The sequence below is a fragment of the Nycticebus coucang genome, chromosome 3 (genome assembly GCF_027406575.1).
Source record: "Nycticebus coucang isolate mNycCou1 chromosome 3, mNycCou1.pri, whole genome shotgun sequence".
NCBI classification, from domain to species: Eukaryota; Metazoa; Chordata; class Mammalia; order Primates; family Lorisidae; genus Nycticebus; species Nycticebus coucang.
In genome coordinates this window covers 132,349,114-132,370,680 of record NC_069782.1, presented here as the reverse complement: position 1 = coordinate 132,370,680, position 21,567 = coordinate 132,349,114, and the positions used below count along the sequence as shown (strand labels likewise).

The 21,567-nt window shown below is 37.1% G+C and overlaps 1 protein-coding gene and 1 pseudogene across 11 annotated transcripts in view; both read left to right on the top strand.

Moving 5' to 3' along the window:
* The window catches only part of NT5C2 (5'-nucleotidase, cytosolic II), a 142,587-nt gene that overhangs the window by 108,384 nt on the left and 12,636 nt on the right, over positions 1–21,567 (top strand). For 3 of the 10 annotated variants that reach the window (XM_053583049.1, XM_053583051.1, XM_053583052.1), the window contains 5 exons: positions 13,771–13,888; positions 15,237–15,332; positions 15,658–15,681; positions 20,308–20,399; positions 20,537–20,594. In XM_053583049.1, coding sequence (XP_053439024.1) covers positions 13,771–13,888; positions 15,237–15,332; positions 15,658–15,681; positions 20,308–20,399; positions 20,537–20,594 — 388 coding nt within the window. Of the gene's footprint in view, positions 1–9,278; positions 9,346–13,770; positions 13,889–15,236; positions 15,333–15,657; positions 15,682–20,307; positions 20,400–20,536; positions 20,595–20,690; positions 20,896–21,567 lie in introns of those variants that run through there. The other 7 variants (XM_053583050.1, XM_053583054.1, XM_053583056.1 and 4 more) reach the window with 5 other exon arrangements.
* LOC128580774 (14-3-3 protein eta-like) lies at positions 2,659–4,196 on the top strand (annotated as a pseudogene). Its single transcript, XR_008378744.1, has one exon. The product of XR_008378744.1 is annotated as a 14-3-3 protein eta-like (transcript).

Here is a 21,567-nt window from a genome sequence, read left to right as displayed (position 1 = left end):
TACTTTTGTTTTTTGAAATGAGCTGGTCTTGAACTCCTGGCATCAATCTATACTTCTTTCTCAGCTTCTCAAAGTGCTGGAATTAGGCGTGAGCTGCCACGCCTAACCACATTTTATTTATCTGTTCATCTGTTGATGGACATTGGGATTGTTTCCAGCTTTTGCTATTTTGAATAGGCTGCTAAGAACATTGATGTACAAGGACCTGAGTTCCTGCTTTTAGTTCGTTTAGGTATATACCCAAGAATGGAAATGCTAGGTCATGTAGTTAATTCCATGTTTAGGTTTTGAGGAACTGCCATACTGTTTTCCACAGAGGCTGCAACATCTTGTATTCCTTTCAGCAATTCACAAAGCTTCCAATTTTTCCACATCCTTGGAGAGTTGTAAAGATGAAATGTGATAAATTCATACTAGATCCATTGAGTTGTATATTAACAATTTGAGTAGAATAAACTGAACTTGACAGAACCTATGGTGAATGGTTTTGCATAGCTAAAAGTCATTATTTATAGTTTTGACTATAAAGTAATAAACATAATAAACATTTAATAAACCATACAGACTTCTTCCTCTCCCCTCCTCCCCCCCTTTTTAAAGGAGAGACAGGATCTCACTCTGTTGCTCAGGCTGAAGTACAGTGGCCCAGTTTTAGCTAACCATAATCTTGAATTCCTGGGCTCTAGTGATCCTCCTACCTCCCAAAAGCAAGACTACTTTTATGTAGGGTTCATACTTTGTCTTTTTTTTAGAAAAGGATTTGAGGTAAATTGCAAAGTTAAATTCATCTAAACTAAGTCAGAAGACTAATTTTTTTTTTTTTTTTTTAAATTAAAGAAAGCCCAGGCTGGGCCCCTATAGCTCAGTGGTTCAGGTGCCAGCAACATGCTCTGGGGCTGGTGGGTTTGAACCCCGCCCCCCTGCCCGGGCCTGCTAAACAACACAAGAATAGCTGAGCGTTGTGGTGGACACCTGTAGTCCCAGCTACTAGGGAGGGTGAGGCAAGAGAATTGCTTGAGCCAAAGAGTTTGGGGTTGCTGTGAGCCATGACACGATGGCACTCTACCAAGGGTGACAAAGTGAGACTCTGTCTCAATTAATTAAAAAAAAAACAAAACAAGGCTTGGCACCTGTCCCTCAGTGGTTAGGGCACCAGCCACATACACTGGGGCTGGTGTGTTCAAACGCAGCTCAGGCCTGCTGAACAACAGTGACAGCTACAACCAAAAAACAGCTGGGCGTTGTGGCAGACACCTGTAGTCTCAGCTACTTGGGAGGCTAAGGCAAGGGAATCACTTAAGCCCAAGAGTTTGAGGTTGCTGTGAGCTGTGACACTACGGCACTCTACCAAGAGTGACATAGTGAGACTCTGTCTCAAAACAAAACAAAGCCCATAAAAAATATACTCCCAAGTAGGTATTATCCTTTATATAGTCACCTGATTAAGGAAAACTTATTCCAATATTACTGTCATTTCTTAGACATTTTAGGAATTCTTTTAGAAGTATATATTGTCTCTGGGAATGATTGTTCTAAATGAGTGAAAGCTCATTTAGATGTATAAGGGTTTTTTTTTGTTTGTTTTTTTAGAGAGTTTCACTTTGTCACCCTCAGTAGAGTGCTGTAGCATCACAGCTCACAGCAACTTCCAGCTCGTGGGCTTAGGTGATTCTCTTGCCTGAGCCTTCTGAGTAGCTGGGACTACAGGCGCCCACCACAGTGCCCAGGTATTTTTTGTTGTTGTTGTTGCAGTTGGCTGGGGCCCTACTCTCTGAGCCATAGGCGCTGCCCTAGATTTGTAAGTTTTTAATAGGCATTATTTTATAAGTCACATGTCATAATACAGCTTGATTGTTTTCATTTCAGAATAGAGTTTTTATTTCTGTTGTTTTATGATAGTTGTCTTTTAGAGAGGGACAGCTTATTCTTTAATAAATCCAGTGATCCTTAAGTAAAAATACTACCATCTTTGTTTAACTAAACTAAGCTTCTTCTTAAAATAAGCTATTTTTTGTAATCATCCCTAATTTAAAATTTTTCTTACGTGTATACAGTTTTATTTTCTTTGGCCCACCAAAATAGTGCAATCACACAAAAAATCAGTGCTGTTGTTAGACACGGTTCTCATCGCTAGTCATAGGATAGTTAAAATATTTCTGAGCAATCCTTACTTTGGAAGGCTCTTACTATAACTTACTTTTTATAAAAGACTTTTAGTATTGCATGGCTGTCTAAACATAGCAGTAATATAATCAGTAATTAAAGGAATACCTGACTAGTTAATAAAATAATTCTGTGATGTATGATACTTTTATACACTTGTGCTATTTAAAATATTTTGTGGAAGTTTTGTGAAACTTTCTGATTTGTTAAATTATTAAATTAGGGAGATGGACGAAACAATCCAAAATAGTGATTAACAGTGATAATAGTTAAAGCTTGGGTGAAGGGTTTAAAGCAGCTCATTTTATCGTCTCTCTGCTTTTATGTGTATGCGTAAAAATATCCTTAATAAAATTAAAATAAAAAATCAAGGCCAGGGACGAGCCAGCGAGAGGGCGTGAGCGGCGGCACTACCTGGAGCTTGTAGCTTCTGGTCGGCCAACGAGCCAGTGCGCGTGCGCGGTGGCGGCCTCCGCGGCGACCGGAGGTGCAAGGCTGAGGCGCGAGTGACATGGGGGACCGGGAGCAGCTCCTGCAGCGGGCGCGGCTGGCAGAGCAGGCTGAGCGCTACGACGACATGGCCTCCGCCATGAAGGCGGTGACAGAGTTGAATGAATCTCTTTCCAAAGAAGATCGAAATCTCCCCTCTGTGGCCTACAAGAATGTGGTTGGTGCCAGGCGATCTTCCTGGAGGGTCATTAGCAGCATTGAGCAGAAAACCATGGCTGATGGAAATGAAAAGAAATTGGAGAAAGTTAAAGCTTATCGGGAGAAGATTGAGAAGGAGCTGGAGACAGTTTGCAATGATGTGCTGGCTCTGCTGACAAATTCCTCATCAAGAACTGCAGTGATTTTCAGTACGAGAGCAAGGTGTTTTACCTGAAAATGAAAGGTGATTACTACCACTACTTGGCAGAGGTGGCTTCTGGGGAGAAGAAAAACAGTGTGGTGGAAGCTTCTGAAGCTGCCTACAAGGAAGCCTTTGAAATCAGCAAAGAGCAAATGGAGCCAACACATCCCATCCGGCTGGGCCTGGCCCTCAACTTCTCTGTGTTCTATGAGATCTAGAATGCACCTGAGCAAGCCTGCCTCTTAGCCAAACAAGCCTTCGATGATGCCATAGCTGAGCTGGATACACTAAACAAGGATTCCCATAAGGACTCCACACTCATCATGCAGTTGCTGCAAGACAACCTCACCCTCTGGACAAGCGGCCAGCAGGATGGAGAAGCAGGAGAAGGCAACTGAAGAGCCTTTGTGTCCCTCGCCCTTCCTTCACCCACCACCCCATCATCACCAATTCTTCCTTGCCACAATCACTCAATATCTAATGCCAAACCTATCTGTATTGGCAGCACAACTACTCAGATCTGCTCTCCTGTCCCTTGGAAAGCATTTTCAGATAACTCTTCATGGGCATTGCTGGGCTGATGGTTGCTTTGAGCCCACAGGAGCTCCCTTTTTGAATTGTGCAGAGAAGTGAATGAGGCATTTTACTATGCCTGTTGATTAGGGAAATCCAGGTAAAAGTAACAGGGGAAGATTAGGAGAATTAGCCAACACAGGCTACAGTTGATATTTAAAAGATCCATTTAAAACAAGCTGATAGTGTTTTGTTAAGCAGTATATCTTGTGCATGTAAAAATGAATTCACCCTTCCCACCTCTTTCTTCAGCTAGTGGAAAACTGTTAAGGGAAGCTGATACAGAGAGACAGCTTGCTCTTTTCCATGAGCTTTATAATAAACTGTTAACGTGAGATTTCAGTAGTGCCTTGTTTTGCGTCTTTAAATTATGATATGCACACACCTTTTCAATGCAATGCATCTAAAGTTTTGATACTTGCAACTTTTTTTTTTTTTGGTTGTGATTGTTTAAGAATCATGGATTTATTTTTTATAACTCTTTGCCTATTGTCCTTGTGTATCTGATAGCACCATGTGTGTCAGCCCATGTCAATTGAGATGGGTGATTATGAAATGCTAGACTTCTAAAATAAATGTTTTGGAATTCAGTGGGTAAATAAAAGCTGCTTTGGGGATATTAAAAAAATTAGCCAGGTGCAGTGGCTAATTCCCATAATCCTAACACTTTGAGAGGCCAAGCTGGGAGCATGGCTTGAGGCTAGGAGTTAGAAACCAGCCTGAGCCCCAGTTTCTGCAAAAAGTAGAAAAATTAGCTAGGTGTGGTGGCACACAGTCCTCCTGCCTCAGTCTCCCAGCTACTCAGGAGGCTGAGGCCAAAGGATCACTTGAGCCCAAGAGTTTGAGGTTACTGTGAGCTACGATGATACCACAGCATTCTAGCCCAGGCAGCAGAGCAAGACCTGTCCTACCCTTATCACCACCACCCCCACACACACACACCCCCAAATCAGGCAGCAGTAACTGACAAAATGCCGATAAAACACTAATACCTGAAGTTGGTTACCTAGGCAGATTATGAGGATGCTGGTTTTTTTCTGTCATTGGGAATACTTACTTGGTTTTGATGCTTTTTTTTCTTTTTTTAAGGAAATTTAAATTTTAAGGTCTTTTCATCATTTCATTTCCATTTGAGGTAGTATAGTCATTATTTTAGATGTTATTACTTCTTTTTCTTAACTTCGGGTTTTTTTTACACTACTTAACCTTAGGAAATGAAGTACTATTTCTATAACCAAATGATACTTTTGAGGTCATTCCTCAAAAAGAAACTTTAGGGGCTCGGTGCCCATAGCTCAGTGAGTAAGGCACCGGCCACAAACACCAAGACTGGGGGGTTCGAGCCTGGTCCAGGCCGGCTAAACAACAATGACAATTGCAACAAAAAAAAATAGTGGGGCGTTGTGGCGAGCACCTGTAGTCCCAGCTACATGGGAGGCTGTGGCAAGAGAATCACTTAATCCCAAGAGTTTGAGGTTGCTGTGAGCTGTGATGCCTCAGCACTCTACCAAGGGTGACATAATGAGGCTCTTTCTCAAAAAAAAAAAAAAAAAATTTAGGAAGTTCTTAGGAAAGAATTTAAAAAGAAATAATAGTCCTGTTCATTATCTTACTTAGTGATGAAAGTCCTTTGTATTAGGTAAGCTAACCACCCTCAAGACTATTATCTTTAGATATGTGTTTATATTACATGTAAAATATATGCTATATATATTTTATATATAGTGTGTGTATACATTTTTAGAATACACTAATATACACTAAAATACCCTGTTAAGTATGTGAGTCTGTTGGGTAATCAATTACTACTGTTTGTGATCTTTATTTTCCATTGCCAATCATAAAAGCATTCAATTGTAAGACATTTTTTGTGAATGTCATATAATAATATTGTATCAGTAAAGTTACTAAGACAGATCTTCTTTTTGCTAGAGTCGTAGATTATTTTCAAATGGCTAAACTTGTTTTTCAAAATAGTGCTAACACAGTAACTACCTTTAATTCATTATATGTTTTGCTTGCACATTTCTCTGGATGTTTATCATGGAGATAATGGCCACTGAGGAAAGGACAAATGATAATGGAATCAACCTGTGTAGCAACCGGGAGTCCTCAAACTTTTTAAACAGGGGGCCAGTTCACTATCCCCCAGACCGCTGGAGGGCCAGACTATAGTTAAAAAAAAAAAACCCAAAAAAACTATGAACAAATTCCTACGCACACTGCACATATCTTATTTTGAAGTAAAAAAATAAAACGGGAACAAATATCACACCGCCTCATGCAGCCCACGGGTGGTAGTTTGAGGACCCCTGGAACCTTATGAATAAAACCTGTGGGTTAGGGAACACTAATACTTCAAATTGGTTACCTAGGCAGATTATGAGGATGTTGGGTTTTTTTTCTGTCATTGGGAAAACTTATTTGGTTTTGATAGTCATGTAAAGGAGTCAGATCCAGATGATTACAGGCGTCCAAATCAAGTGACCACATAAAGGTTATTTCCCAAGTTTTTCATCTACTTTTATTTTTTCCTTAAGTTAAATAAAATAATGAATAAAATAATGACATTGTCCAGGATACTTTGTGTTTATTTAAGAAATAATTTATTGCCATCTGGATTTCCCATTTCATTAAATACCTAAATTCTGTTAACTTCTTTGGAAGATTCTTTGAAGAAGAGAACCAAACATTTCAGTTAAATAGGATAGGAAACTTATGTACTAATCAGTATGTGACTTGAGGGTTACATTAGAGGTGCATACTGTTGACCCTTGGATGCACCTCAGACTATAGATAAAGTTTAATGCAAAGAGTACATATTTGTTTAGTTGGGTCAGTATTTTAAAATTGAGAGATTGCAAGTAAAAGGCTAGGTTAGCTATTGTTTCTTTTCTTTTTCTTTTTCTTTTTTTTTTTGAGACAGAGTCTCACTTTGTCAACCTTGGTAGAGTGCCGTGGCATCATAGCTCACTGCAACCTCAGACTCTTGGGCTCAAGAGATTCTCTTGCCTCAGCCTCCAAGCAGCTGAGACTACAGGTGCCCACCATAACCACCACAACTCTGGCTATGTTTAGAGATGGGGTCTTGCTGTGGCTCAGGCTAATCTTGTGAGCTCAGGCAATCTATCTGCCTCGGCCTCCCAGACTGCTGGGATTACAGGCATGAGCCACCTCACCTAGCTGTTAGTTTAGCTGTTAATCACATTTGGCTCTCGTTCCTATAGAGGAATCAACTATAGTTCAGTATCTACTTCTTCCTCTAGGCAAGATGTGTACCCTCGCTTAGCCCACTTCACACATTAACTCAACTTGCCTGACCCTGATAATTCACATTATCTGAATTTCAGAGAATGTGTCAGGTAAACTTTATAGTATCTTGATACACTGGTTATAAAAAGGAGTTATCTGTATAAGCCTGAATAAATTATGTATAGTTTTTAAGACCAAGTTCATTGGTCCCTTTTCTGTCCCTTTATGCTTTCTTAGTCACATTATATTACTGATCTTAAAACTTACTATAAATATCTAATTACATATCCCTGTCCATGCACCATGAGCAGCTTTGACCTTCAAGTCAAAGACCATGAGTTATTTCCTTTTTTTGTTTTTTTGAGACAGAGCCTTACTTTGTCACCCTCAGTAGAATGCCATGGCATCATAGCTCACAGCAACATCAAACTCTTTGGCTCAGGCAATCCTCTTGCCTCAGCTTCCCAAGTAGCTGGGACTATAGGTGCCAGCCACAACGCCTAGCTATTTTTTGAGATGGGGGTCTTGCTCTTGCTTTGGCTGGTCTCAAACTCCTGAGCTCAGGTAATCGGCCTCCCAGAGTGCTAACATGACAAGTTATTTCATTTTTCACTCTCAGCGTCTAGTATCTAGTACATAGTAGTGTCCAAATATTTGTTAAATTTCTCTAACTTTAGTACAAGCATTTAAGTGCTGTGATCCATTTTTATTCTTCGAAAAATATATAAGCCATTTCTATTTTTGTGTTATAAGTAGTTCCTTTAGTTTATCGGTTCTCAACCTGTGGGTCGTGACTCACAGGAACTGTATTAAAGGGCCGCAGCATTAGGAAGGTTGAGAACCACTGCTTTAGTTAAAGAGGATTTTAAAAAGTTACGTTCTCAATTTTCAGTTTATCTTAAATTAGAAACAGTTGTGAAACAAGATTTCAAGTATATCTCAAAGGGGATATTTATGAGTTAAGTAATTTTTTTCATTTTACTTTAGAATAAACATTCTTCTAATATTTCTAGTTTTTTTAAATGAATCTCTTACTTACCATTTAATGTTTCTTTGAAGTAAACCAAATTGGTGGTCTCTCAAACTTCTCTTATTTATTTTACTTATTTATGTATCTAGTCATTTGGAAGTTCATTTTATTTTGTTTCATGGTATCTAGCTTTTTTATTTTAAGTAAATTAAAATTGGGATACTTTTATGAAACTTGCATTTTTTAAAGATTATTTGTGATCTCTTGGGTTAGAGATAAAATTTTTGAGTGTACACTGTTAATGTGTAAGGCTTTTCAAATAGTTTTGAAAAGTGAGGAAAGTCTTCTGGCACTTTATAATTGGAAAGATTTTATTTAAAATTTTCTCAATGAAAGATGTGCATTATTTATTACCTTTTCTAGTTAATAGGCAAAGAGACCCAACATTGCCTAATATCTGGATAAAGAACATTGTTGTTGATCACATTTATAGCATAAAAGCGAATGATTATTCTTGGGTGGTTGGGTTGCATTTTTTTTGCTCATAGTGACTGTTGGTGGTAGTTTCTACTAGTTTTAGAACTTTTAGACATTACATTTGGTCATTTCTGCTCTTTTATTTAGTATCATTTTTTGCAGAAAAATCCAGGAGTTAAAGGAGTCCAGCCACATGTTTTCAAAAACCTAAATGTCTTTGAGGAAAATTACTCCCTATAAAGTTAAATACAATGCATATCTTAAAAAGTATCAGTATCTTTAAAGGATGTATGTATCTTCAACTCAGTTATTTTACTAGACTGGGTAGTTTCTTTTCACTTTATAGAGTGCTTAAGCAGGACAGATATCCACTGACAATAAAAATTTAGAAATTTTCTTTCATTCCATATTTAGACATCTAGTTAGATTTTTAGCAGCATGCAGTTGATTCTAGTCTGTATCAGGATGACAAATTTAGGTGTTGGCAGAGTAAAGAACTAGGTAGGTACCTGCAGTTAGGTGGTTAGGAATAGGTAGACTCAGCTTAACTGGGCACTCGAACACAAGATGAGACAGTTGATTTGCTTTTGTATCCTTTACTGCATCTGTTTCACAATCCATAGTTCAATTATAAACGCTATTTGCCAGCTGCATTGACTTCCTTAGCCTGAAATGTGCTAGAGAAAATAAACAAATATATTTTTCTGTTTGTCTTTTGTCTTAACATTTCAGGATCAGATGCAGCTTGTATTTGAGACTAACGGAGCCAGAAAAGTAAATAATACATTATACTAAAGCATATCTTGAAGATATGTTTTGTAATGGCCAAGTAGGCTAATTTCAGTGATGGTCAGAGGCTTCTAAATGGTAGTAACTCCTGTAAATACCAATTTCCAAATGGTATCTCTCTATTCCAGCCATCACAACAGTTTTAAAATCAGCTTTTGTTTTGTTTTTGTTTTTGTTTTGTTGCTGTGTTTTGTTTTTTAACAGGAGAGCCAGTGTAACTCCTTCAAGACTGGAGTGACACACACTGCACCTGCATCTGCCTCTGCCTCATGTGAGTTCTCATTTTGGCAGCAGCATTCTACTAGGCTGGAACCTCTGTAGAGGTTTGCCCTTTAGTTTTCTAAATCTATGAACTACTAAATGTGTGTCTTGGTGGCAAAGTTTAAAAAAAAAGTGCATGAGAGGGCGGCGCCTGTGGCTCAGTTGGTAAGGCGCCGGCCCCATATACCCAGGGTGGCGGGTTCAAACCCGGCCCCGGCCGAACTGCAACAAAGAAATAGCCGGGCGTTGTGGCGGGCGCCTGTAGTCCCAGCTACTCGGGAGGCTGAGGCAAGAGAATCGCTGAAGCCCAGGAGTTGGAGGTTGCTGTGAGCTGTGTGATGCCACGGCACTCTACCAAGGGCCATAAAGTGAGACCCTGTCTCTACAAAAAAAAAAAAAAAAAGTACATGAGAATTTCAACTTCCCTGCAGAAAGTTCTCTGCTCATTCCAAAGGGAGTTTCTCCTCTAACATAGGTTCTATCTTGTATGAACAGTATCTACCCACAATTTTTATCTACAACATGCATTTATTTTTTGAAGAGCTGTTTTTACCTTGCAGATTATGGAGTGAAGAATATCTTTAAATGCTTTTAGCAGCTTCAACTTTCAAAGCTTTGGTTGTTCTCTTTATAGTCTAGTTACATAACCTGAGAACACTGTGTGCTGTCATAGTGGCTAAAGCATTCCTCTTTTTTGGACTCTGGCCCTTGAAATAACTTCTTCCTTTGTCTTTGGATATTGAATAAGTTAAGGAAGGCCCAAAGACCTTCTTAGAGAAGAAATGAGCAGTTAATGTGTGAGGTTATGTTTACTCTGAATCTGTTGCCTAGGTTTTGGAAACCAAGTAAGTCAGTTAAAAGAGTTGAGCTTGAAAATATGTTTCGTTTACCTGCCACAGTTTTGTGAGAGAAATTGAAATTAGAGCCTTTGCGGGCAGCGCCTGTGGCTCAGTGAGTAGGGCGCCGGCCCCATATGCTGAGGGTGGCGGGTTCAAACCCAGCCCCGGCCAAACTGCAACAAAAAAATAGCCGGGCGTTGTGGCGGGCGCCTGTAGTCCCAGTTGCTCTGGAGGCTGAGGCAAGAGAATCGCGTAAGCCCAAGAGTTAGAGGTTGCTGTGAGCCGTGTGACGCCACGGCACTCTACCCGAGGGCGGTACAGTGAGACTCTGTCTCCACAAAAAAAAAAAAAAAAAAAAAAAGAAATTAGAGCCTTTGCAGCTGTGGAGCAGCATAATGCTCCACAGACTGAGGTGACATGTATTGTTCCCTACAAATGTCTGAGGCTGGCTTTGAAGAGCCTGTTTGATTGAAAGGAATTTTGCCTTTTATTTTTCTTAAAGGAATAGTGGCCCTTTGTAAGTGTCAGGAATTTTTGCTACCAGGTCAGAACAAATATGTTTATTCTTAAAGAAAACTTAGAATAAAACATTTAAATTCATTCATGCTCTGTTCAGCTGCAATTCTGCTTTTGCAGAATTGTACTGTATAGTTCTCTAGCAGATAATTTAATGACCTAGGAGTTCATGTTGCTGAAACAATTATCTGGGAAGCTTAGGAGAAAATGTCAATAGCTAGTAGGTCTTACTGATTAATATAGAGCTTGATGAAATAGTGTTGTCAGAGTGGAACTTGGACTCTTTGCTAAGTCCATTTCCACCTGTGACTAGAACAGTTTATTTTGGACTAGTTGAAAGAAATTGGAGAGTGAAATATATGTTTCAACACCCAAGGTTAAGTTTTGAAGACCTGTGTAATCTAGAAATTCATTTTTAGCAGCGGTAGTATATACCTTTACCACAAACTTTTGGATGAGACTCAGGGAGACCTAAATTCTGGCTTCAGCTGATGTTTGTTCTTGCTATGTAACTTTTGTCAGCAAATGGGGAAAGATACATCTTATTTTGGGGAAGTACCTTAAACTCATTGAGAGAAAGTATATTTAAAGCATTTATTTCTGTAGGTGGAATTTCTTTTTTTTTTTTTTTTTTGTAGGTGGAATTTCTATAAAGTTACTTCATTTGAATACTTGAGAAGTACAGCCCTGTGAATAAATACAGCATGGCAAAAATGTAGTGTTTTATTTTCTGCTATTCTATTTTCTACTATTCATTTTGCCAGGCTTTTTGATGGCAAATTGGGATTTGAGACTTTTTTCCTTTGTGTTTTTTTCCCCCACTAAAAATTCTGAGTAAATTAATTGTGCGCTCCAATCCAAATTGTCTCATAGACATAGGTTTTAATCACCAGTTACTCCATTGTTTCATAATTACCTGACTCTAATTGGGAAAATGGCTGATGTAGGTGTGACCCTAGGTAAGAATGACTAAGGCTTGTTTGTTCAGGCATATCTAGCAAATTATCCTTCTGAAAAATTAATAATTAAAAATATTTTATATGGGCTAAATCCTATAAGGATAAATGACAATATTATTGCCCCAATTACTTAGCTATACTGGAATTTTATTTAATTAAATACTGTTTGAATTAAGTGGTCTTTGGTTAAGACTGAGAAGTAATTTTTGGTTTTTGGAAATTTTATTAAAATGAGTTTTAACTTGCAATAGATGTGGAAACAGGAGGTGGGGGAGGATAAGGTAAGAGATGTTACATTCTCAGCATAACTCAAATTTACACCAATGGGTACTATGCCTTACTGGTTTTGTGATAGTACACCAGCTATTGTCTCTGCTAGTGTGTATGACTGTGTAGCACTTTTTTTTTTTTTTTTTTACCATATAGCGCATACTTTATAGAATAGATTTGGGAATTCTGCATGTAACTCTTCAATAATTTTTTTGGAGGGGGGTAAGGGAAGGAAACAAATATAGTCAGTTTTGAAAATGTTAGCTACGGTTAGCATTAGCATTAAATTATTATTACCCCTATGATAACAAAAGAAACAAAAACACCTTTTGGGGGCGTTGTTCTGAAGAGATGAGACTCAGTATCTCCTAAAAAACCTTAAAATTTTTATGCTTCTGGTTTTAAAATCTGACCAGTGTTTATTAAAGGATTTTGAAATCCCAGCTTGCTTGTTAAAAATTTCCATTTAATTAAAAAAAAAAAAGATAGATACATTTTATGCTACAAGTTTTAAAGGTATGGGAAGTACATTCCCTGTTGCTTAGCCACTCATTTCCATTCTTTGGATGCAATCAGTTTCTTTTATGTATGTCCTGAAATAATTTAAAGGATTTCTTTAGGAAAAGGAAAGTTGAGTTGTACTTATTAAAATATTAGTACTAACTTGGGTATGCAGACTATTTGCAATGAAAAATCAGTTTGAGCCATAAGCTAAAGATGTTAATAATAAATGGAAAAAGTATAATGCCTACTAATGTTATAATAATAGTCGCATTATTATGAGACAGTAACAATAGGAGGGATATTTTTGACTGACTTGACATTTAGCAAGCTGGCAGGTCTTTTTGTTTTTTATTTTTATTTTAACTGTGGCTTACCTACTCCTAGAGACTAATGGAGGGGACATTTATCTAAATATTTTATTTAGAAGAAACCTATGTAAAGGAGCAACATTTTCTCTATGCTGAATTACAGGATAATGCTAAAAAAGTTTTTCATTATGAAAAAGTTCAGACATATACAGTAGTAGAGAGAAATTCCTATAATCTGAAATCCATGGTATTTGACCTGTAACTCAGTATGCTCCTTTGGCAGATAAGGAGTATTTTTTTAAATACATACACTTGGATATACCCATTCTGCCATAGTCACATGTAATCAAGGAATCATAATTCTTTAATGTATAATTCTCAGTTCATACCCAGATTTCTCTAATTGCCTCAGATTTGTCCTTTTACAATTGGTCTGTAGTAAGAACTTATAAAATATCATTTTGATGGCTATAACATTGTTACGGCTGACAAGAAAACAAGTTAATCTAACAAATAGAACAAACATGTTGATGGGAGAAGCATTATAAACCAATCACCAAGTCAAATAGGAATTCTAAAAATAGATTGTTTTAAAAAAGCTCATTTTGGATTTTGAAGTATTTCTATGTCAATTATGCACATCAGTGAAGGCTGTCTTACCTAGTTGTCTGCTTTTATTTTCATTATGAATGTCACAGTTGTGCATTTTAGTTTTTTTTAAATTGTGAATATGAAAGAACAGATAAAGGAAAAGAAATTTGGAATAGGTTTTCTACGAATGAAGGAACTATACTAAAATGTTTGATAATTCATCTTGTTGCTGCTTCTCCTGCTATAATATGACCTATTTCCACAGACTAACAATTGAGTTCTCTAATTACTTGGGGCAGTACAGAGCTTGGAGCTTGAGGGAAAAGAAGAAAAACGGCAGATTTAGGAAGAGGGATGCATTGGGAAAGAGCAGAAACTCATTAATTTGCCTTCTGTTTTTAATTGGCTATTATTTATGCTGACTAATGAGAACCTCCTCTTTGTGCAGTTTACAAGTCCCCGGAGTATGAGTCTCTTGGCTTTGAGCTTACCGTGGAAAGATTAGTTTCTATTGGCTATCCCCAGGAGCTGCTCAGTTTTGCTTATGATTCTACATTCCCTACCAGGTAATTTTTCAAGATGTTTTTGGATTAAGACTACTTTTCTTTATATATATCAAACAATTCTTTGTTGCTTTTTTGGTTGATATAATTCCAAAATTCCTGTGAACTTTTCATATACACCTCATCTTTTGTGTTCTTGAATTGAGCTCAGTTTATTGCTATTGAAGAAGACCTACTTCCTGGAGTAAGAAAAGGGATCACTAAAACTAATGGGCAGTAATCACAGACTGTAATGGTTTTGGGCCATTGGAATGCAGTTACATGTTTTGCTAATTTACTTAACTTGGTAGTCAGAGCCTTAGCAGTTTGTATTTCTGAATTCAACAGGGAAGATTTAAAATTAAGAGTACATTACTTGAACATTAATTTTTTAATTCAATTTGTTAATATGTTGTTTGGGATATTGCATCCTCATTTGTAAGTGAATTATGTTTGTAATTTCCCCTTTATAATAATATATTCTCTCCAATTTTAATATCAGGTATACCCAGATCAAATAGAATGATTTTGAAGTATTCTTCTTTTTCTGTTGTCTGTAAGATTTGGCATAATCTGTTTTTTGAAATTATCTTTTACTTTTATTTATAAATATTGTCTACTTTTTGAGACTTAAAAAAAAAAAAAAAGAAGTAGTTAACTGATGATTCCATACTGAATCTCAGAGTCAAAGCATTCTATAATAGACATACTCTTATTTGACAATGTGAATGTTACTTTCTTTTTTTTTTACTTTCTTTGTATTATTATTATTGCTTAATACTTCGATACAGCAATTCTCTGATTTCTTTTCTGAATGTATTTATGTTCGTTCATTCTTTATGAGGTTTTTGTTTCTAGTCCTTATCTTAAACATTGTTATTGTTATTAAATTTTAAGCCTCTTTAATTTTGTGAAGGCAAAAAATGGAAACCTAATAAACGTGTATATGTAAAAATAAAAAAAAATTAAGACAGATGATATTCATTTGAGATGCTATCATCTATGTCCCACATACAGCATCTGATAGAAGGAAAGAAATACAAGCCTGCTCAGTTGTCCAAGGAAATTAAAAGACTATTTTAGAATGGTACAAGCTATATGAAGAATAATTATCTTGTTTGATTAAGCTCTTATTCCTTACAAAAACAATTGAGATTATTTATCTATGTGGACAGAGTAAATATTATTTTAATTGTTAAGATTTAGTTGTTGTTAATATTTAATTCACTCACTTTAGCCCTTAAGATTGTATTGTTTTGGGACATCTTTGAGTGGAATTAGATGAGGTTGTTTCATGGTGATTGACTAGTACTACATAAAGTTATTGGGTGTATTATTTTGCATTATTAATAATGTCTTCATTTTCACATAGGGGACTTGTCTTTGATACACTATATGGAAATCTTTTGAAAGTCGATGCCTATGGAAACCTCTTGGTCTGTGCACATGGATTTAACTTCATAAGGGGGTGAGTACAAAGACCCTTTAGCCTCTTTTTAGTGTTTTTGTAGTCAAATAACATAAAGATGACATTGTCCCCCCAGATGTATTATACTTGCCTATTCCTTCCATCTTTAAAGATAAATTTCCTTTACATAAAGTTAGTTAACAGTTAGGCAGTTAGAACCTAACCTGACATACAAATAGAGTTGGCAATTACATTTTGTTTAAATTAAGTGCCTTCTAATTATACATCATTCAACAAAGCTAATCTTGAAACTTGTCCAAAAGAACTATAGTAGTTTTGACTTACTTGAAATTCTAAGATTTTTATTTTCTCCTTTTTAATACAGTTCTCAGATAGCTGCTCAGAAGAGGTATGTATATAAATAAAAGTGCTTTGAAAAATTTTAAACTATAGCAGTTTAATGACTTAAGATTTTTAGTAGCTAATACATTTTTTTCATATTGTAATGAACACTTTCAGTCATTTGATTGTGATTAAAAATATTTAATATTTAAACCAAATAAGGATAAGCTTTATTGTCGTAACAATATTTCCACTGTTATCACTAATTTGGACATTGCACCCTAGTAAACAGCAGGTAAAATTTAGTAACTACATTTTATTTTGTGAAACATCCCAATATTTTTCTTAAAAAATTATAAAACTACAATTTGACAAGTGTTATGACATGGCTTTACAATTGTACATTTTCTCCACTATCATACTAACCTTATTTACTGTTGACACTATATTAGAATCAGAATAATTGTTAGAACCAAAATAGGCTTTGTGTCAGTCTCAGGGTAACTTTTCTGTATATTCTTCATTATCGATGGCAAAGCAGTAACGACATCACTCTACACTGAAATTATTAGAAAGATAATGTCTTGTTCTAGCTACTAAGATGCTGAGGCAGGAGGATTGCTTAGGTCCAGGAGTTTGAGGTTGCAGTGAGCTATGATGGTATCACATACTCCAGCCTGGGCAACAGAGTGAGACCCTGTCCCCCAAAAAAAGAAAGGCTTTTTTTTTTTTTTTTTTTTTTAATAAGAGGCACAAAGTAACTGAAACTGTGCCAGAGCTTCCTTTGAAACCGAGGTCACAAGAATGCACAATTTAGAATTGAAGAATCAGATATAAGACTCTTCACCTGGTGTTACTGACATTACACAGACTCAAAGGTGTCCAGATATACTCAGTGAGAACCTGTGTAAAGTAAATACCCACCTTGACATATCTGTGTAGGCCAATGGTTACATCCATCTTTCTTTCACTGTTCTTTCATGAGGGGTTTGTTCAAGATCCATAAGTATCAGGAAACAGGATTTAGAAAGTGGAGTGATGGCAGATAGAACTAGTCACCTAAGTTATTTTATATACAGATATTGTTACTATAATTCATAATCCTTTTGAAAGTGAAACAAGGTTCTATTTATATCTGAAAAGGAATTTTTGTACTATGGAGAAGAGGTAAAAAGAGAGGAAAAGAAAGAGAAGTAGTTCAATAAATTATTATAAGTACTACAGTCATATTTACTAACTCAAGCAGAAGTCCTCTCTGCCCTTAAATAAGCCAATACAGTTTACAAATAGTTCCTTTGGAAATACATTGACTAGTGTTTCAAAAATGATATTGATAAGTAGATGCACAATCATTCAAACAGTGCTTAGCACTGTCTAGTCTTTGGAATCAAAAGTTAAAACCCCTGGAAAGGAGTCTAAAGATGGAGGGAAAGAGATAGTTACTGAAGTACAGTGATGGACAAGGCTAGAAAGGAAGTTTGGGCTCCATTAGGCCTTGCAAATTAGTTGGGACCTCATTTTAAAAATACATCTTTATTGTGTGGGTTGCAGAATGTTAGTAGTGATCTGGACTATAACTGTTTTTCTTCCCTCTGTAAGTGTAGCATTTCTTTTATAGCACATTATCTACTCTTGAATTGATTTTTATTTTAAATGTATACTAGCATGAGTTGATGCATAAACCAAATATAATTGTTAACTATATTTATAAATCAGTTTGGGTTCTGACTGCCTCATAAATGTTAATTATTTTTATGTAAAAGAATTGTTCTTTAGTGATTGGAAGGAATAGGAAAATGTATTATATCTGAGAAGACAATGTCATTTTACTAAACTTGTCTGAGGGAAGTATATAGTTACTATTTCTTTCTGTCTTGTTTTTCATTAGGGATAATCTTAAAAAGGTAGAAGAATTCCCAGTAAGAGTAACTTTGTAGAATATCTTATTTCAGAAGAGTGACTTAAGATAGGGAACTAATGTGATTTTATATGTCTAACCGGAGTTTATGCCGTAGTTAACAAACCCAAATTGGAAATTACCTAAGTCATTCTAAGGATGAACTTTAAATTTGGTTTCCTTTATTTAGATTTATTTATCTCAATGTATTCACTGTTAGAGTTGTGCATTTTAATATTTCAATCTTTCTTTTGATTACTCTAAAACATTTTTATTAATACTGTCTCCTTTTTGAAGCTTATCATGTATCTGTAACAATTTCTATCTCTTTCACTGGCTCGTTTTTTCCTTTTTAACCCTAAATGTTCTCCATGGTTCTGTTCTCAGTCTCATTCATCCTTCTCTGTACTTTTTTTTTTTTTTTCAGACAGAGTCTCACTTTCTTGCCCCCGGTAGAGTGCTTATGGCATCATAGTTCACAGCAACCTCAAACTCTTGGGCTTAAGCATTCCCCTTGCTTCAGCCTCCTGAGTAGCTGGGACTATAGGTGCCTGCCACAACGCTTGGCTGTTTTTTAGAGATGGAGTCTCATACTTGCTCAGGCTGGTCTTGAACTCGTGAGCTCAAGGGATCCACCTTCCTTGGCCTCCCAGAGTGCTGGAATTATAGGTGTGAGCCACCACACCCAGCCTTCTCTGTGCTTTTACGTGACCTCATCTCCTCTACTACTTTTCATGATTTTGTCTATTACCTGTGTGTAAATTCCAGTTATCTCTCAAGTCTGAATCTCTATTTTAAGTTCTTTTTTTTTGAGATACAGTCTATGTTGCTCTCAGTAGAGTACTGTAGTGTCACAGCTCACAGCAACCTCAAACTCTTGGGCTTAAGCGATTCTCTTGCCTGATCCTCCCGAGTGTCTGGGACTGCAGGCGCCTGCCCCAATGCCTGGCTATTTTTCTGTCGCAGTTGTTGTTTAGCAGGCCCGGGCCGGGTTCGAACTGTCAGCCTCAGTGTATGTGGCCAGCACCCTAACCCCTGAGCTACAGGCACTGAGCCATATTTTAAGTTCTTGACCTTTGTTTCTAATTGCCTGCTAAAAATCTGTTTACTACAAGCTTAGCATAGAACTCTTCTTACACTCAGTTCTTATCCAGCCACCTCTCAGAGACCTTAATGTGAGGGTTGTCATTGTTTGACTCTTAGGTCCCTCTTCTGCCTAATCTGATTAGCAGTTGTCTGGTCTTGTTTATTTTACCTATTATAGCTTTTAATTTCTTATATTTTTTTCTTTCACTGCCTGTGATCAATATGACATTCTTTTTTTGGTGGTTTGTTTATTTGTTTTGAGATTGAGTCTCACTTCGTCACCCTTGGTAGAGTGCCACAGCATCATAGCTCACAGCAACTTCAAACTTTTGGGCTTAAGTGATTCTCTTGCCTCAGCCTCCCAAGTAGGTAGGTAGGATCACCTGGTTATTAGTCAGGCTCATCTTGAACTCCTAAGCTCAAGCATTCCACCTGCTTCGGCTCCCAGAGTGTTAGGATTACAGGTGTGAGTCACTGCACCTGGCCAAGATGACATTCTTTAATTTCTTTTGCCAGCATTTTAGGACAGGCCCTACTGTTCTTATTAGGACAATTAGGACCGCTGGAATAACAACCTGATTTCCCAGTACTTTGTTGGCTTTTGCTAGAAAGTAAATTACTTCAAAACTTAGTGGCTTAAAACAGTGACAATTTTATTTAGCTTAAAATTTGAGTCAGCCAGGCCGTCTGGCGTTGCTTGGCTGATCTTTCTGGGCTCTTCTGTGTGTCTGTGGTTAGCTGGTGGGTCAGCTGGCAGCTGATCTAGAATGACCTCACTCACATATCTAGCTGTTTGTAGGCTGTTGCCTGGGTATCTCATTGCTACTTGTAGTCTTTAATCCTCCAGCAGCCTATCCCACTGTCATTCACATAGTAGTCTCAGGGTTCCAAGTGTAGCAAGAGGACAAGTCCCAATACCCAAGTGTTTTCCAATTCTCCGCTTGGATCCCACTTGCTGCTATTCAAGCCTTGTATTCAAGGAGGGAGAAATAAACTCCTCTAATGGGAGGAGCCACCAAGTTGCATCACAGAGTGCTGGCAAGAATTTGTGGCAATTGTTGAAATGTGTCATATTTTCTTTTTCCAGTTTATCCTGTAAAACAGCTACTAATTTAATTTTTTTACAACTCAGCTCTGATGGATTTATCCCTTTGCTTAAAAACTGACATTCACCCTCTTTCTTGCTTCTGAATGAAGTATGGGAATAATAGTATGATCTACCTCACTCCATTTTCCTAACTTTATTTTTCTCTGCTCCCCTTGTCTCTACCCAAATTGGACTAATTTCTGAACTGGTCCACTCAGCCTAATTTAAGACCCAGCTCATATGCCACCACTTTCATGAATCTTTCATAGATTTTCCTCTCCCCATCCTTCATGTTCACTTCTCTCTGCTCCATAAGTTGAAATGGTTTCCCCTTCTTTGGTTTTCTAGCAGCTCTTTGTACCTTTCTTGAAGTAGTTATGATTTTTTACTTTGTTATAATTGTATGTGTATGTGACTCACCTTCCCTACTAGAATGAGAACTCTTTAAAAAGAGCTATAACTTGAGCTTGTTCATCTTCATAGCCACTTAGGCTTAATATTTAGGACTCTGTCTTGCACATAGCTATCAAATATTTGAATGAAGTTTTGAATAATGAATATTTCCCACAGTTATTATAGTGTTAATTTTTAAATGTCAGTTGATCGTTTAAATTTTCTTTCAGACCAGAAACTAGAGAGCAGTATCCAAATAAATTTATCCAACGAGATGACACTGAAAGATTTTACATTCTGAACACATTATTCAACCTACCAGGTAGATTCATTCTATGCTTATTGGTACTGATGCTTACTCTTCTTTCTGTGGCCATTAGTCTTTGCTTAAGGAAGACAATGAAGCACGTTTGAATGATTTCACTTATAGCTTATGAATATCTATTCTTCATTTTTCAGAGACCTACCTGTTGGCCTGCCTAGTAGATTTTTTTACTAATTGTCCCAGATATACCAGGTATGTGTATACTATAATTTTTTCAATTGATTTTTTAAATTAATATACAGGGTTTTAGAGAACTGGCCATTGTAGGTCTTTTCTGCTTTTCTAAAGTGAATTTAGTGCTAGTGAGAGATGCCACATTGCCAGCCTGAGAGATGGGACAGCACCAGCAGCTCCATGCAGGCCCTCACCTCCCACACGGCCCCTCTCCTTGCCAGTGTGCTGCAGCCATGTTTGGAAGGGACCACTTCTGATTGGCTTCTCCTGGGAATGAAGACGGCCAGCAGAGGTGCTAATTGTGACAACTGAGTGGGAGGTTTGTGTGATGATTATCTGTCGGAGCAGAATTGCACTAAAACCCCCCAACTCATTTCACAGCAGCTACCCAGGAGCCATTTAGGGATGCTAATTTAGTTTCATTCCCAGGCCCAGCAAGATTTGATTGAAGAATAAATATGGTTTATCTTCCTGGAGTAAAATTTTACTTAGGTCTTGAACAAGTTATCCTCTCCTTTTAAGGGAGAATTGTATAGACATTGCTGAAAGTTTAGATGTTAGCGAAAGTTTGCTAACATCTTACCTTCTTTATGCCTAATCCACTTTAACACACTAAATTTGGTGGGAAGCTGAGTCAGTTAGCTAAATAGAAAATGGACAATACTTTGGTACTTGGGATATGTCAGAAAAAGTCAGAGTGGAAAGAACCTAAATGACCAATTTTGAGTTTCGTTTTGTTTTTTGTTGTTGCAGTTTTTGGCCGGGGCTGGGTTTGAACCTTCCACCTCTGGCATATGGGGCTGGCACCCTACTCCTTGAGCCATAGGCGCTGCCCCATAATTTTGAGTTTTAAATGTTTCTTCAATGAGAACCTGTTTCTAAAAAGTAATAAAGAATAGAACCTAATATTTTTGGATCTTTGGCCTTTTAGCTTCCATTCAGTATATTCTATGACTTTGTATTTGTTCACAATATTGTAATCCATTGACTA